Source organism: Gossypium hirsutum, chromosome A02, assembly GCF_007990345.1.
Source record: "Gossypium hirsutum isolate 1008001.06 chromosome A02, Gossypium_hirsutum_v2.1, whole genome shotgun sequence".
Classification (NCBI taxonomy): domain Eukaryota; kingdom Viridiplantae; phylum Streptophyta; class Magnoliopsida; order Malvales; family Malvaceae; genus Gossypium; species Gossypium hirsutum.
The window spans coordinates 1,706,121-1,723,218 of NC_053425.1; the positions used below are offsets into that span (position 1 = coordinate 1,706,121).

A 17,098-nucleotide genomic window follows, 5' to 3' on the forward strand; every position below is an offset into this window, starting at 1 on the left:
GTAGTAATAATATATTAGTAATACATAATAGAGTAGTAAAAAAAATATAGTAGTTATAGTAATAATAATATAAACAGTAGCATATATACGTATGAAAAATAATGATAGTAAAATATAATAATAGTAATAATAATAATGGAATGAAGGTAATAATAATATTAAAGTAAAGTAAACAAAAATAATACTATATATCAATATATATACATATAATGCAAATACACACTACCATATTATAATAATAATAATAATAATATTATTAAAATGCAGAAAGTAAATATGATATAATAGTAATATTAAAATGACGTAATAAAAATAATACTTATATATAGAAATGTACATACGTACATATATAATAAACATACATTAATTAATAGTAAAAACAATAACAGTGCTAATAATACTAGTATTAGAATGAAATAAGAGATAAATGCAAACATAATAATATAAATAAGGTAAACAGAAACAATAAAAAAAAAATAGGAAGGACATAATCGAATCTAAGAGCAATATTTTGGGGCAAATCCGTAATAAATAAAAGAAGAGGGGATTAATTTGCACACGCAAATAACCGGGAAGGACTAAAACGGACAATAGCCCTTTGACCCAAAACGCGCAGCTTTGATTCTATCCCTTATTTCTTACTATGATTGGAGTGAATATGATGAAACCCTTTGAACCTTTTTGATTGCTATTGATATACTGATTTTTTGTTCTTGAATCTCAAAAAAAAAAAAAATCCCTCTTGAATCTCAAAAAAAAAATCTCTTCTTGAATCTCAAAAAAAATCTCCTCTCCAAAATACAATAGATTCCTCTTTCCAATCCCCCTCCTTTGTTACAATGAACATAGGGCTCTTTTATAGCCCAAAATCCAAAGAAAAAAAATACAAAGAATTTTATTTTCTATTGTTTTTCTTTGTTGCCTTTTTTTGTCTTCTTTTGCAGGTATGGAGTGGTGGAGAAGTGCTATTTGCACTTATCAATGCAACTAAAGTAGTGGGATTAGGTGATTTAGGGTTTTTTTTTGTTTTTTGTTTTGGGTATTGGGCTAGAGTTAGGTATTAGGTTTGGGTTTAGTATTTATTTATTTGGTTTATTGAGCCCCGAGCAAAATTTGGGCCATATAATTGTAAGTTAGTATTAAGTTGACTTACGACACTAATTCAATTAACATTATTAATACTGAAAATCCTATCACACGCGCATGCATATAAAAACTGTGAATTTAAAGTAAAAATGTGCTTAAAAGTAATATACAATTGATGTAAATAATAAATTGTGTATATTAAAACAAAATTGTATAAAATATATCGATATAAAACTTTGATTGAGTTATAAATTTAAGATTCTAGTAATCTAATTGATGCGAATTTACATCTTATCGTATGTATATTTTAATTAATTTTTCTTAAAAAGAAAAAAATTAAAATACCATTGAATAATATAAAATTTTTAATTACAAAAAAGTATTTCCATAATTTTAATTTTTTATCGAGTGAACCGATTGAAAGTGAAACTAACTCAGTTAAAGATTTAATAAATAGGTAGTATATATATGTATGTGTGTGTGTGTGATTTTGTTGTTGGGTTGCTTAAGGACCTTCCATGGGGTTAATCAACGGATTGTACTCTCATATTCGTATCTATATATCTGAATATTTCGTGAAAAATGAAAAAAAAAAAAGGAGAGTAAGAATCGAGATAATATGTGTTAAATTACTTTTTGAGACCTGAGCTTGTCAACTATTTCCATATTGGAACATAATTTTTTTATCTAAGTTAAACATTGATTTTGACAATTGTTCTTACATTAGAGTTTGAACTTTTCTTTTTTCCAAGTTAGTATCTAATATTTCCTTGAAAACTCTAAAATTCAAGCCTTAATGTAGGAACAATTACCAAGCTTAGGCCCCGATATGAGAATATTTATCAAGTTCAAAGACTAACTTGGACAAAACTTCAAGCCTTGATGGGGAAAATTATCAAGTGGGCTTAACTTGAACCAAAAATAGTTCAAGTCATAATATGAGAATAGTTGTCAAATTCAAACCCCAAATAATGATTTAACCCATAAAAAAACATAATCCAAGCTTTCACAATATGATCAAATTGATTATTGAAAGAAGCCTCCCAAGTAAAATAGACCATCAAATTATAAACATCCATTGAACTAAGCAAAGCTAAACACATGCCTCTATGTTTAAAGGAACTTGTCAATGTTGTCTTTTGCTAAATGAAATAGTAAGAATTACAGATCAGTGCAAGAAGACACCAAAACTATACAACTACGATAGGCATCGCAAACATACTAATGTAATAAGCCGCTAGACGCGGGTTTGAAAGAATGGTCTTAGTTGTTGCAAACTTTCATTCATTGAAAAGGAGGTTTACTGGATTTAGATGTTCTAACACCTTCACGGTAGGAACTGTGTAGTTGCAAATAAACAAAGGGAGAAATTGTAGAAGTAGGTGGTTGTTATGAATTAACCTGTGTTTGGTTTTCACTTAATCTTCTCCAAACCATACTCCCGCAGTGCATCACGGTCAAGGTTGCCATTAAGAAGAGAAGAGGAATCCCGATAACGCAGCCACCGTATGCAAAATTTATCAAAGTCTGGGGGAAAGATGTTAGTAAGAATCATTCACAACTTGCAAAAGTTGGTAAAAATATCATAGAGGCCCCCTGTATTAGGAGTTAGATTGTATTTTGCCACCTCTACTCTAAAGATGGGTAAATTAGTCCTTTCTATAAAAAATTCATCTACTTGCATTGTTAAAAACTAGGATGCCTGCTGAAATAACCAAACAATGACATCGTGTGCCGTGTGTACGGCATGCTAATGTATAGAGACCGGTTTTTAATAGTAGAAATGGATGAAATTTTTAATAGGACCAGTTTGCTTTTTGATCTAAGTACAAGGGCTAAATTGCCCTTTTTTTTTAGTAGAGGGAGCAAAATACAATCTGATTACTACAGGGGCCTCCTTGGTATTTTTACCGCAAAAGTTCAAAGTATAGCTCAAGTTATATGATAGAAGTGAGCTAATTTTGACAGTACAAGAGGGCAAATTACAAACAATCATAGTAAATCATCTACTGTGAAATCGTTCAACAGGCATGGAATAAGTATAAACTCATGAAGCTACTTCACCAAATTCATTTTTCCCTAAAACTCAACACATTTAAGTAATACTAATGTGACAAAGGTATTTATAACAAACTGAACCGACAAAAAAATCCACTGGCCTTAAAATTCAAATCCAAAACTGTATATTCCAAAATTTCCTTCACGCATTTCAACAAGAAGATAGATTATAGATATTATGCTGTTCAACGATTTGCAAATTATTGGACATAGTAAGGTTCCGAAACCAAACATGAAGGCGAGGCATAAACATGTGAACAAAAGTAGAATATTACCATCATTCCAGCAGCAAGATGAACCGAGGGAACAAAGAGTTGGTCCACTTTATTCCCTTCAGCATAGCCATTAAAAGCAATAACCATTGAGAAAGTGTGGACCGTTACGAACGCGAGAGCAATGATTGCTGCAATGTTAGATAGAAGCTATTAGACAACATAAATTTAGCTTCAAATCCAATTTTTTACATAGTTCTTAATAGTAGCCAATCCACAAAGAAAATTTAGACCAACTACGCGTTCCATGAAAAGAACAGTGTCTCTATACTGCAGATAGAGGTATGCTTGATGCAATAATGCCAATTAGAAATACATGAACATGCATGTGACAAATTATAAAAAGAAAAGGGATAACTCACCAGAAACAAGGAAAAATGGTATCTGTGAACACCTATCAACAAAATAAGTTGCTGGACCAAATGCTGGTGTTAAGAGGCTAAGACAAAAGAATACTGCATGTGCCACACCGTGACCTAACCCACCAGCTGATGCAGTTAACGGAAACTTGATATCAGTGCATATATCAAATTAGCAAGAAATAATGTTACAAAAAGAAAATAAAAAGGGCATAAATACAATCTATTATTTCCAAAAAAGCCAACAAGAACAATGGAAAAGAGGGATCATAGTATGACTAGAGTTACGCTTCTGATCTATATTGCCATTGAACATGCTTTTGTACAACATGATGCTTCTCTAGAATTAAAACTTACTATGAGTTAGCTCACAAAAGGTCTGATAGAATAACTAAGAAGAGATATTTTACAAAATAAGGTAAAAGTTAACCTTTACTCCGTCCTACAACTCGGCACAGTCAATTCCTAAGCTACTGAAAAATAGTAATTTAGACAATGTGAAAGATATACGAGAGCCTCTTCTGATCTTACCAAGAGCAATTTGCATCTTATCAGTTAGATACAAGCGTGGCTTTGAGACCCTATCAGCAAAAGCATCCAATATGTCTTCTAACCTCCTGAGAAATATCAAAATGCAAGCATATATCGAACCGTGCAAAACATAATGTCATATTCAAGCAGTCAAGTACACAGACACCATACAACTAATCAAAGACCCCATTTATACATTTGGCTCATTGGAAGGCGCATATAACCCCTACTCATGAACCACAGTTCCAAGCATTTTACTACTTGAGCTTAGCATTCAATATTTTTTTTCCTCTTCTAAACATTACTATGATTGATTATGAAAGAAATTAAGAACACAAAAAGGGGAGTGGTAATAGCAATTGGCTTACTTATAAACTTTCCAGAAAAGAAGGCGAAGACCTTCTTGAAAAGCAATTGATGTGAATATAAGTATTGCAAAAGGCCACCATGTTGTTGAATTCAAAGGAAGGAAAGCTCTCCAAATTCCAGATAATATTATCAAACTTATAAGCCAAACCAATGTACTGCATTATCAATAAACAAAAAATTTTAAGTTTCACTTTTGAAGTGACTAACAAATTGAGAATTGAAAAATAGATGAAACCCAGAGTTGGGTTCTGTTTGGTAAGTGAGAAAATGAGGGAAACCTGGAGAGGAGAGTGAGGATCAAGAAGGGCTTTTTGGAGATAACGGCGATGAAAAGGGAGAGAGACGGTCCTAACGCTACCAAAGCGTACCCGATCCCAGCCGCTACCGTCATTGGTTTTCTCTGATTCTTCTAGTTTTCTATGTTTTGATGATTTTACTTGACATGGAATTGGGGATTTGGGAAGGTTTTAATATTTAAGCTTTGTTCAATGGAAAGAAAAATCAGAGATGTGGTCATTTTGCCTTTTTTTTTTCTGAAAATTTCCTTAGGGGTAATAAAAGTTCTTGAAGATTTCAATATAGTCCTTCCAATTTCCTTTGTAGGACCAAATTTCTGCCCAGGCCCAATCAAACCAGCCCAAATTAAACACCCCACTAAACCGACCACTAACTCCATCACCCTACTAAACCATCCACTACCTCCATCACCCCCACACCCTACTAAATTGTCTACCACCTCCATCATCCCCACTACCTCCATCACCCTACTTGTTATAAGTTGTAAAATTTGGTTATAAAAGCCAGGGAAAAACTATTGTATGAGGGAGATTTTGGAGAGGATTTTTAGAGGATTTTTGGAGGAATTTTTTAGAGAATACACATACGAAATCAAAGAGAATACAAATTAGATTTTTAAGGTAACTTTTTATATTATTCAATTTTGTTTACTTTGACGTTTACATTTTTCTTTACACAAATGAAAGAAGGAAAAAGAGAGGGAGTTTACCTCTGATTTTATTTCCTTTCTGATTTAGCCCCAAATTTTTCATTTTTAATTCAATTTAATCCCTTTTTTATTTTGTTATTTTACTGTTAAATTAATTAATTTGAGCTTTATTCTTATTATTTCTATATTTGTTTTTTTATTTTCTATTAATTTAATTAATTTGAGTTATGTTTCATATTATTATATTATTTATTTATTATTATATATTTATTATGTAAATATATATATTTTTAAGCAGTTAATATTTTAAATATAAATTTCTATTATACATAGACTTATTATATTATTTTTTTATACCATTGTTTATTATCGGTTATCATTTTTATATCAAATTATTATTATTTACTATTTCTCACTATTATTAATTTAACATTGTTATTCCAATTTTTTTTTTACTATTATCCCCCATATTTAATGTTATCGTCAACATATTTTTTGTTATTATCATCATGTTTTTAATATTATTATTAATACTATTAGCACAATGTTTATTACATTATTGTATTTACTATTACTGTTGTTTTATTAATTATTTCTATTAATTACTATTATTATTATATTTTATTATTTATATATGGTTGGCATTATTCTCATATTATTATTTTCATGTTGTCTATTATCATTATTTTTAAAAAAATCTATCTCCTTAATTCATTTATCCATTTATCTTCTCTCAAAATTTTTCAAAATAAAGGTAATGTTCGGTATTTAAAGAATTCGAAGAATCGTTCCCTAACGTACTGGGTTTCACTTTCTTTGTTTGTCTTGAATATTCGAATATCCTCTTACCAGTTCACTCTTAAAAAAAATTCAAAATAAGGGCAATGTTCGGTATTTAAAGAATTCGAAGAATCGTGCCCTAACGTACTGGGTTTCGCTTTCTTTGTTTGTCTTGAATATTCGAATATCCTCTTAAGGCTAAAACGCACGTTTTAAAGGCAAGCTCACAATTGAGGGTAAAAAATATTGTGTCCTAACGTACTGAATGTAATGTTTTACCTTGAGGTGAGATGGTCTTTAATACACATTTGACTTACCTAAATGTTTTAAAAGCCAATAAAAGGAGGATCGCGTTTTGAACTCTGTCCAAATCTTTAATTTTCGACGTTAAGACACTAAATAATCAATCAAGTACCAATTTTGGGCATGTCGAGGGTGCTAATCGTTCCTCGTACGTAACTGACTCCCGAACTGGTTTTCTATTTTCGCAGACCAAAATCGTTGTTTTGAAAAATTTATTTATTTATTAAAAACGACCGTGTTTTGAGGTGATCCAATCACACCCTATTAAAAACGATTGGTGGTGACTCCCAACTTTTCGTTTTCAAAAGTCGATTTCCCGTTTTTAAAAAAATGGTTTCGACATCCTTTACTACAAAATTTTATCGTAGGCATAAAAGAATTTGGTAAACTGCATCCAATGTCACTAAGCTATTAGTAAGTTTACATTTTGGTGACTCAACTTCAAAAAGTTATAAAATAGTCACTAAGTTATTTGAAAATTTTTATTAAAGTCATTGGATTGTTAATTATTTTTTTTCTTTTTTTAAAATCTTACTAGCGAGCTCTAAGTAATGATTTGGCAATTGGTACGGTGGATTAGTACCCATTGATAAGTAGAAAAATATATCTTAGATCCAAGTCAATTTGATGGTGAATGGTGGAGATCGGAGAAGAAAATTGTTTAGATTTTGGTTCATGGATTCATGACATTCAACAACAATTTTAATAGTACAACGACTTGAATGAAAACTTTCGAATAGTTTAGTGGTCATTTTAGATCTTTTTGAAATTGAATAACCAAAACGTAAAGTTACCAATAGTTTAGTGATCTTGAATGTAGTTTGCCTGAAAGAAAATTTGGGAAAAATTGAATACTAAACCTTTGAGACAGTAAAATAAGATATAACCCAATAATAATATTTTAATAGGAAACACAACCGCCACAATGAGTGTATAGGAAGGGACGGCATCAACACGACGGGAGACCCTTCTGGAACTAGAGTTTGTCGCCTCCCGCTTTTAAACTAGGTCTATTGAGCCTTATCCTGTATCGAGTCAATTATATGTATTATTTAATCTCTAAATCAACTCATATAATTTCTCCAATCTAATAAATATATTTCTTATGCCCAAAAATATCATTTGTTCATTTAATTAACTAACTAATTAATTAAACTAATTAAATTAGTTTCTCAATTCAATTCTAATTCCATTAAAGTTATGATAACTTTACCATACTAGAATCTATTAACAAATATGAAACTATGCCAATTAGACCAATTATTTAATTACAAATTGATTAAATAATAATTCAAATAAATTAATTTAATTACCAAGTCATCTCTTGTTCATAGCAAGAAAACACATTCATTACAGATAGTGATACATGTGATCTATGTCTCTAATTTATCATTTCATATTTTCTATCATTGATTAATACAAACCATCAATCTTCTACTGACCTAGCAAAGGGATTGATTGAACATATATAATTAGGGCTTAAATAATTTTTAATTAAGTTTTGACTCTTCATCCATTACAATATTTTTTAGTTATGGAGTCATTCCATTAAAGTATCATGATTGAGCTCCACCTATTATATACCATTACGAAAATTATTTATCAAAGTGCTTGTCCAAAGACATTGTCATATGTGTATTACCCTCGTGGAATATTCTTAATTTCTTTGGGATAAAATTTGTTCTTCCAATATGATCCTATTTATCTCATGGTAACTATCACAACTTCCTTCATGAAAAATTAATTACTAATGAATAGTAATTAAATCGTTCGTCTTAGGCCAAATAAGCCATGACCGTGTTACTTTTCATCTATATATAATGCCAATGAGAGAATATTATTTACACTTTATTATGCTATGAATTTCACTATTGTAAGTGAAACTATGTCATGTAAAATTTATATGCCCAACATACCAACTTTTGACCCTATTTTCAATTGAACTCAGGCTATCAATACGTACATCAAAGCATTTGAGCCACACCATGAACGCCACAAGTGAATAAATTCAAAAACGAATCTAAGATTTATTTTACTTGAGTCTTATTCGATGTACTATTAGTCTAAGCAGTCACACCTCTAGACCACCCACCATGATAAAATTGTGGGGTAAATAAACGAGTTAGATGATGAAATTAAAATTAAAATTTAAAACTAAATATTTTATTAATTAAATATTTACTTTAATTGATTGAATCATATGGACTTTTCCTTTACTTTTTGGGTACATTAGATCTAAAAATTTAACAAAAAAATCATAAATTTAATCCAAGGCCAAATTCAAGGATAGATAAATTTTTTGGATCCTTGAACAAGTATATTTTAGATGCCTTCCTCGAATAGTTGTAAAAAGTATATGCATGCATTCGTCCATTCGTCAATTAGGGTTATGATGAAACCTAAAGATTAGCATCCTCCCAAAAGCCAAAAACTCTTTAACTAAGTAATTTCCTAATGATTATCCAATATTTGTTGTTTCGTGGCTCTCATTTTTCTCCATTATGATCAGAAACATTTTTTTCTACTCATATTTGAATATTAGAAAATTATATTAATTTTTTATTAATATATAGACTATTTTCTTAGTTTACATTTGTTTTAGTCAAGCGTGAGTGTAGTTAAATATTATTACAAACGGACAGTCTGAGTAATCACAATACAGAATTAAACTATCATATCATAAATGGATTAAGAATTGATACAATCTAGATTAAAATTAAGAAATTGATTGAACTAATTGGACTAAAACCCACGCATAACAACTGCACATGAATGAGCTCAGAGACCTACACATAAATACGTAAGTCTTAAACCTAGATACTCAAGACCCAAGGCCAATTATGGTAATTTTTCAATGTGAAAGACTTTCAAATTCCAACAAGTGACACCTCTCTCTGCTTTAACACATCAGCAAGTAGTGGCTTATTTATATTCTGGGTCCTTACGTTGTCATCAGAAAAGAAAGATTAAATAAATTATTTCATTATTGCATATAAAAACAAAAACAAGCCATTAAACTTAAAAAAAATAAGTGACTAAAATAAAAATTTATAAAAGTTTGGTGATGAAATATAATGGGCTTTTAACAACAGTGCCTAAAATATAAATATTTTAATTTTCGATGCCCAAATGAAAACTTAATGAAGTTGGATGATCATGAATTATATAGTTTATCCCGAAAATAATTAATTAAAGTCATTAATTTCTATGATAATGTTTATATAATATTAAAGAATTTCTAAAATCTCTCCTTAACACAATTACTTTTACTAACAAAGCGTTGGGTGCAATGGTAAGATACATTGTATTATTTAGGAGAAATATATATTCAAATCTTAGAAACGGTATTACAAGGAGAGGCAGCCACTACCTCGAACATGGACAGTAAAAGTGTATTCCTTACTGTTTCTTTGGATATTATCTTTAAACCTATGAAAAGTTAAAAGGTCTTTTATAACCCATCACTTCTCCATTTGGTGAAGTCTCTACTAATCACATCTCTTGAATCACACTCCCTTTTGCAATAGTAATCTCTCTCGTTCTTGTTTAATCCCACTGTGCTTTCATCTTATTATATGTCACCTATACTCATAGCTTCTGATTTTTTATATGCTGAAAAACCCTAGTTTCAGACATGCAAACTGATGAATAAAACATAGAAAAAAAACCAGAGAAAGGGGGGAAAGAAGTCGGACGATGAAGCTCTTGCGGCTCGAAATCATAGATATTTCTTTGGATGATGAAATCGAAAGCCGCCATGACTGTGTTTCCCGACCCTTTCTGGCCTAAGAATTCGATGATTTCTTCGTCTGTGGGAGAAAATCTGAAGCCTGTAAGAACCATCTTTTGACCTTTTGAAACTTTTTTTTTTACCAAAAAGACGAATTTATCATTCAATAATACCAACCAGATTTATGAAACATATCTTATACGTATGAAAATGGTATATTTCTAATTCAATTTCATACCAATTGTATATTCCAATCAAGACATAAAATTTTCTAATTTATTCAATTCAGTCTCTTGTTCGGGATTCAAATCCAATTCTTATCAATTCAGCTAAAGAGGCCATTAATACTTACCTCTAATTCCATGTAATGCAAAATGATATAAACATGCAACAATTAAAAGGTTCTTGAATCATAGCATTACAAATCGGAAATTCCGAACTATTCGTCGTGGGCTTCAGCTTTTTCTTTCCCTCTCGAGGAATTCAGGTTGACGTTAGCTACGGGTTAACATAAGCATACAAAATTATCAATAATCAGCCAATTCACACTCAATTATCAATTTATACAATTTTTGTAATTTAATCAATTTAGTCTCTAAAACCAGGACTAACATAAATTTCAAATTAAAACATAAATTTCAAATTAAAACACTAATTTGTACTCTAATTTCACCATTTTCCATTAGTGACCTTCTATTTCTTATTTTTACAATATTTTTTACAATTTATTTAGTTTAATCCCTAGTGTATAAAACTATCAATTAATTTCATAATTTAGTCCTTTTTACCTCTAAGATTAAAACCTATCAATTTAACACCTAAAACTTCAAGAAATCAACAATGAAAACTTCTTAAAAATTTAACAGTTTTTCAATTTGGTACATGAGCTAGTTAAATCAAACTCCCATAACTTCGAAAATATAAAAATTACTAGAAAATGATTAAATTGAACTAAACAATTGATGATTTAAAATTTAAAATCCTAAGGCCGATTCTTCTCCACCATGAATTTCGGTTTGGATGGATGAAGACAAGAAATATTCTCTTTCCATCCACTTTATTTAGTTTTTATAGTTAGATTAGTTTTTTTTATTAATGTTTAATCATAGTTTAAGCTTTAATTAACTTTTATAAATTATTTCATCCACCAACATCTAACCGTCCATTATTAGTATGAAAAAATGGTCTATTTGCTGTTTTAGGCCTTATATTAATTGCAATTTTAAGTCCTCAATTCATTTTCTAATTAAAAATTTATAGCGATTAAACTTTATGATTTGGCCCCTAAATCTTAATTAATCACTAAATTGAAAAAAAAATACAGACTCAATTTACGAAAACGAGGTTTCAAAATCACATTTTTCGACACCACTAACTTTCATATTGTTACAAATCTTCACTTATAAAATGAAGACTAAATTTATATTGGTTTAATTGGATTCAATTGATTCACCAGAAATCCATTTCCTTGAATTAATCAAAAATGGCTATGGATAAGCCTTTAATTAATTTGTTCATTCACTAAGTCATACTTCTGAAATTGTCTAATTAATTAGTTGGAGGACTTTTCTGCTTAATTTTGTATTGTTGTGGTCTTTGGTTACATTGGGGGGACAAAAAGAACATATTTTAACTTAAAAGAATTACTAATAATACTCTTTAATTTCTCTTTTTTAATTTGCTACTTCTTCTTACTAAACTTTATTTACCATAAAAAGTTAAATTGATTTGGGTTGGAATCATTTAACTTAAAATAATATATTTTAAAATTTTAATAATTAAAGGTAATATATGACTAGTTGATTTGTGCCTTTTCATCATAGACACTTCCAAAAAGTTGCATGTGTGAGCTTAATTATATGTATACATTGAGATGTACTTCCACTATATGGCATGCACATGATCAAACTAGGAATCACTTTAATTTAGTGGCAATTAGTTTATATATATTATCTTATATCAAACTAGCAATCACTTTCATTTAGTTGCAATTACCTTTTATATTATATTATAAGTGTTTGAAATCAATTTGGTTCAAGTTTGGATTTTATTTTTAAACGAATATATATATTTTTTTAAAATTATTGTTTTCGCTTAATATTTTTATATAAATATTTTTGTATATTAAACAAACCTTCAAACTTGAATATATTTTATTTATATTATATATAAAACTCTAACAACAGTATTATTATAGATATCAATTCAATAAAAATAGACACGCAAAAAAAAATATTCACTTAAAAAAGTACATATCTTTTTAATAGAAATTATACAATATTTTTAAAACACGATTATGTTTTCTATTTGATAAATTTTCTTTTTCTATTTGATTACTACTTCGGGTTATAATTATATGGTTAAATTAGTTGAATATGTTGAAAAATATTAATTGGTCAAATAGTTTTTTTTTTAAATTTAGGAAAATAGGTTGGTTTTAGAAAGAGTGTGTGAAACCGCATTCAGCTGGACGAGCTTTCCCGCTGACATGTCATGGAAAATGTGCCCAGCTGGATACATTTTCCAATAGTTACAAAAAAAAACTTGTCCAATTGGGCATGCTTTCACACTACTGTAAAGAAAGCACACCCAGTTAGACGTGTTTTTACACACTCTCTTCAAAAACGACCAATTAATTTTTTTCCCTTTCGTTTAATTTTATTTTTGGTTTAATGCTTAACTATGATTAGAATATAATAATAAAAGAGAATTAATAATAGTTGCAATGATACTTAAGGTTCAAAAAGATTTGGAAATCACATCTAATGGTTGTTAGGATGAGTATTGTTTTTTTTTTTGGTTCTGGTATTAACTTTTCTTATTATACAATCACATTAATAATATATATATGACGCATTATATTTGTATTATTTTTTTGTCATGTCATATTAGATTTCAATTATTTTTATTGTGTCGTATAACTATTGTTAATACAAAGTACAATAAGGCAGGAAGGAGATAGTGGTGGTCCAAAAAAACTCGGTTCACCTTAATAAGCTGAGAGTCGAAGAAAGACAAGAGGACAAGGAGAAGGAGTAAATGATTAGTGCTTAAAGGGAAAATGATCTCTTTCTCATCGTTTGGGGTATTTATAAGAGAGGACCTCTTGTTTGTTAGTATGACATGATAGGTCGTTACAAAGGAGGTTACCATCATGGAGTACATGAATGACGTGCATAATGGGCCCCATTTTGTGATTCCTTCAGGCAGTACAAGATTGTTACGTTCAGATGGATTCCAGTGATCCTTAAAGGAAGTATTCATACTGAAAAGCAGGTGGCTAAACGAAAGGAGGATGTTTCTTCTATATATCAACGAGCAACTCCACTATAGGTGACTAATCTGGGAGACTGGATAATTGAGGACATCTCGACGGATGGAACGTAAAAATCTTCCCTCATATCTGTAATTGGAATTTTCAAAAGGCGACGTGTCTAACTCGAAGGGTGGTAAAACAAATATATTTTACCCCAAATTTAAGAGACAACATGGCTTGTAAGCACAGGACCAAGTCCCCCATACATTGTTTAGGTCTTTGAAAACTGTTTTCTACTACGTAATTATCAGCACGCCACCATTTGTTTTTTTTCTTCTCTTTGGATTCCTCTAATTTCAAATTCACAAGATCTTTAGAAAAAGTTTACAGTCAATATATTTAATTAAGAAAAAAAAAAGGAATTAGTAGCCTCTTAATTCTTGTTGCTATATACTTTTCTTTATGTTTTTTTCCAAGAGTTAGGTTAACGTCAGATTCATTATCGGACTGAGCTTAACTGATTTAGGTTTAATATAATATTTTGTACTTTAATTTGACACTTTTTTTTTTAATTTGTACTTAAATTTCTTTTGGTCCAATTTGATATCTAAATTTAATTAACACTTTTTCTTAATTTAGTACCTAAACTTGACACCTTTTTTAAGTTGGTACTTAATCTTTTTGATAATTCAATTTGGTACCTGAACTTGACTCTTTTTCCTAATTTGGTACCTAATCTTTTTTTTTTGTTCTGTTTGGTACTTGTCAAATGTTTTACAAATTACTCCAATATACTAAAAATGTTTTTTTATGAGGTAGCAAAATAATCAACGTATGACCGACATGTGATAGATGATATGATTTTTTTGTATTTTATATATTAAATTACTTTTAATTTTATTTATTTAAGTCATTATTTTATTAATTAAAAGTAATGAATTAAATTGGGGTTTTAAAAATTTTTCTTATTTAATATTAATTCGTTAAGCATAATTCAATACATTTTTTAACACGAAGTTTTTCTAATACTGACAATATTTTTGTAGCATAACAATTTTTTTAACACTGATAGCATTATGTGTAATTTGTATAACATGTAATAAATTTAGGTACCAAATTAGAAAAAAAATGTCAAGTTCATGTACCCAATTTGTCTCAAAAAATTTTAGGTACCATATTAAAAAAAAATGTCAAGTTCAGATACCAAATTTGGCCAAAAAATGTTTAAATACCCAATTAAAAAAATATCAAATTCAAATACTAAATATTATATTAAGCCATTGATTTAGCTTCAAATTTTTATTTGAATTTAATTACAAAATATTATTTAAATAGATATACAGAATTGCAAGTCAAATTTTGACAAATCCAACTCAAAATTAAATTTAAAAACTGAAAAGTTTGACTTTATAATGCAATTCTTGCCCCTAAAATATTTTTCCTACCTATATTATATATATTCTTCACTTTTTTATTTTATTTCTTAAGATATTTACCGAAGCGAGTCCAGTAATAATTTTCCGCATTTTGTAAATTTATTAAAGGGGTAGATACTGGTCACGAGTTTTAAAGCTACTCTATACTTAAGACGAGGATCTAGCTCTCGACCACTTATTAAGGTAGGAGAGACCCTTACTATCTTACTTAACTCTCGTAATTTAAAAGAAGTCTTGAACTACCTAAAAAAGCTCATTGATCTTTCATTTCACCAATTAAATTTAATTAAGTTATGATGAGAATTTCTAAATTGCAAATTAGAATCTCATAAATGATATTATATTCAAAACTGAATCATCATTTAGTAACAAGTTATTGAAGTTTAAGGTCAAGCATGCATAAATGCAGACAACCTAAGCAAATGTTAGGCAATGCAGCTGTAAATATATAAGAAGCTGAGTTTAAAAGTAAAATTTGTATCTCAAAGTTACATCAATGGAGATTTGTTCCATGTCCTTTTCTCGGCTGTTGGGTTTTTATTCCACATACATCATTGCATGGGACAATGAATTTATTAAATGCCCCCATATAATCCAAGAATCTAGAATTGATTCTCAAAATCAATTAGTATCTTCAGTAAATCTAAATATTTTGTCCATTGAAGACAAATACGTGTGAAATTTTGAGATTTGGGTTTTTTTTTTAAGGTAATAATGTTATGGTCACTGTTTGGACCAGTTGTTATAACGTTGTAAGGTCAAGTAATGTTCCTTTTTTTCTAAAGTTCAAAGATTTTATTCAACATTAAATAAGATGGTTGATGATCTCTTCGAAATTTGGTGATATTTTGTTTCACATTAATTCAGAAGAATCTTATATTTTTTGATGATATATGCAAATATACTTTGGTTTACTTTTACTATTCAAATTATCAACTCCTTTAACTTAGAAAGGGTTCAAAATGTGAGTAGAGGACACAAATTCATTGTATCAATATTTATTGTAAAATCTTTGATTGAAGTTAGGTTAAAAATAGTAAAATTATTTTATAAATTCTTTTCATCACATTATTTATCGTCTATTTTTAATTATTTAATGATATTTTAGAAAAAAATTTTATGACATTGACTAATAATTTTGATTTTTTTTATCTTTGTAGAAGCCCAAATTGCTCGGGCCCGATTATATCAAAACCCAACCAAACCTCTAAACCTACTAAAACCCTTAACCCATGACCCATTTACATCTACCCAAACCCATTACAAAACCCAAATATTAAACCCAATTCAAAAGCCCATTAAGCCCTCCCAAAAAAAAACCTAACCAAAAAAAAAAGAAAAAACCTAACCCCAAAAAAAAAAAGAAAAACCTAACCCCCCTAAAAAAAACTAAGAAACCCTAGCCACCTAACCACTTTCCCACTTGCCCCATTTTTCCTCCCATTTTTGATATCCATTGTCTACCACCACCACCTACAAAATAGAAAAAGAAATAATAGAAAATCATGTAAAAGATGGCTATAAAAAGCCATTCAAAAATCATGTAAGGGGGGATTTTACAAAGATTGAAAAAAAAACACAAAAATCCCTTCAAATTTTGAACACAAAAGAAACATCAATAAAAAGGTTGCATCTTTTTCTTTTTTCCTCTTCTTTCGAATCTTTTTTTTTCTTTTTTTTTGTATTGTTTTTTTATTTCTTTATATATACATATATTGTTAAAAAAATTTTACCTTTTCCGGCCACCGTGGGAGGTGCCCGGCGTGGCCGACGACGGGCGGGGACCGACGATCGACCGGTGACCGGCCCCCCTTGGCCAGATTTCCTTTCCCCCCTCCCTTCTCTCTTCTTTCCCCCTTCTTTTTTTTAGGTATTTTATATATATTATGTATATATTTTTTAATGCCATTAGTTATATATTTCTTATGTATATATTCTTAAATACTATTATATACATATATATATATTTTAA

General features: G+C 29.3%; 1 protein-coding gene across 1 annotated transcript; it reads right to left on the reverse strand.

Moving 5' to 3' along the window:
* Positions 1–2,141: 2,141 nt before the first annotated feature.
* Positions 2,142–5,225, reverse strand: LOC107927326 (gamma-secretase subunit APH1-like). The gene is made up of 6 exons (XM_016858390.2): positions 4,954–5,225; positions 4,675–4,830; positions 4,307–4,392; positions 3,779–3,904; positions 3,420–3,547; positions 2,142–2,613 (listed from the first exon to the last, which is right to left on the reverse strand). Exons 1-6 carry the CDS (start codon positions 5,064–5,066, stop codon positions 2,476–2,478), a joined length of 747 nt encoding a protein of 248 aa, XP_016713879.1. The 5' UTR covers positions 5,067–5,225; the 3' UTR covers positions 2,142–2,475.
* Between the last annotated feature and the right edge of the window lie 11,873 nt (positions 5,226–17,098).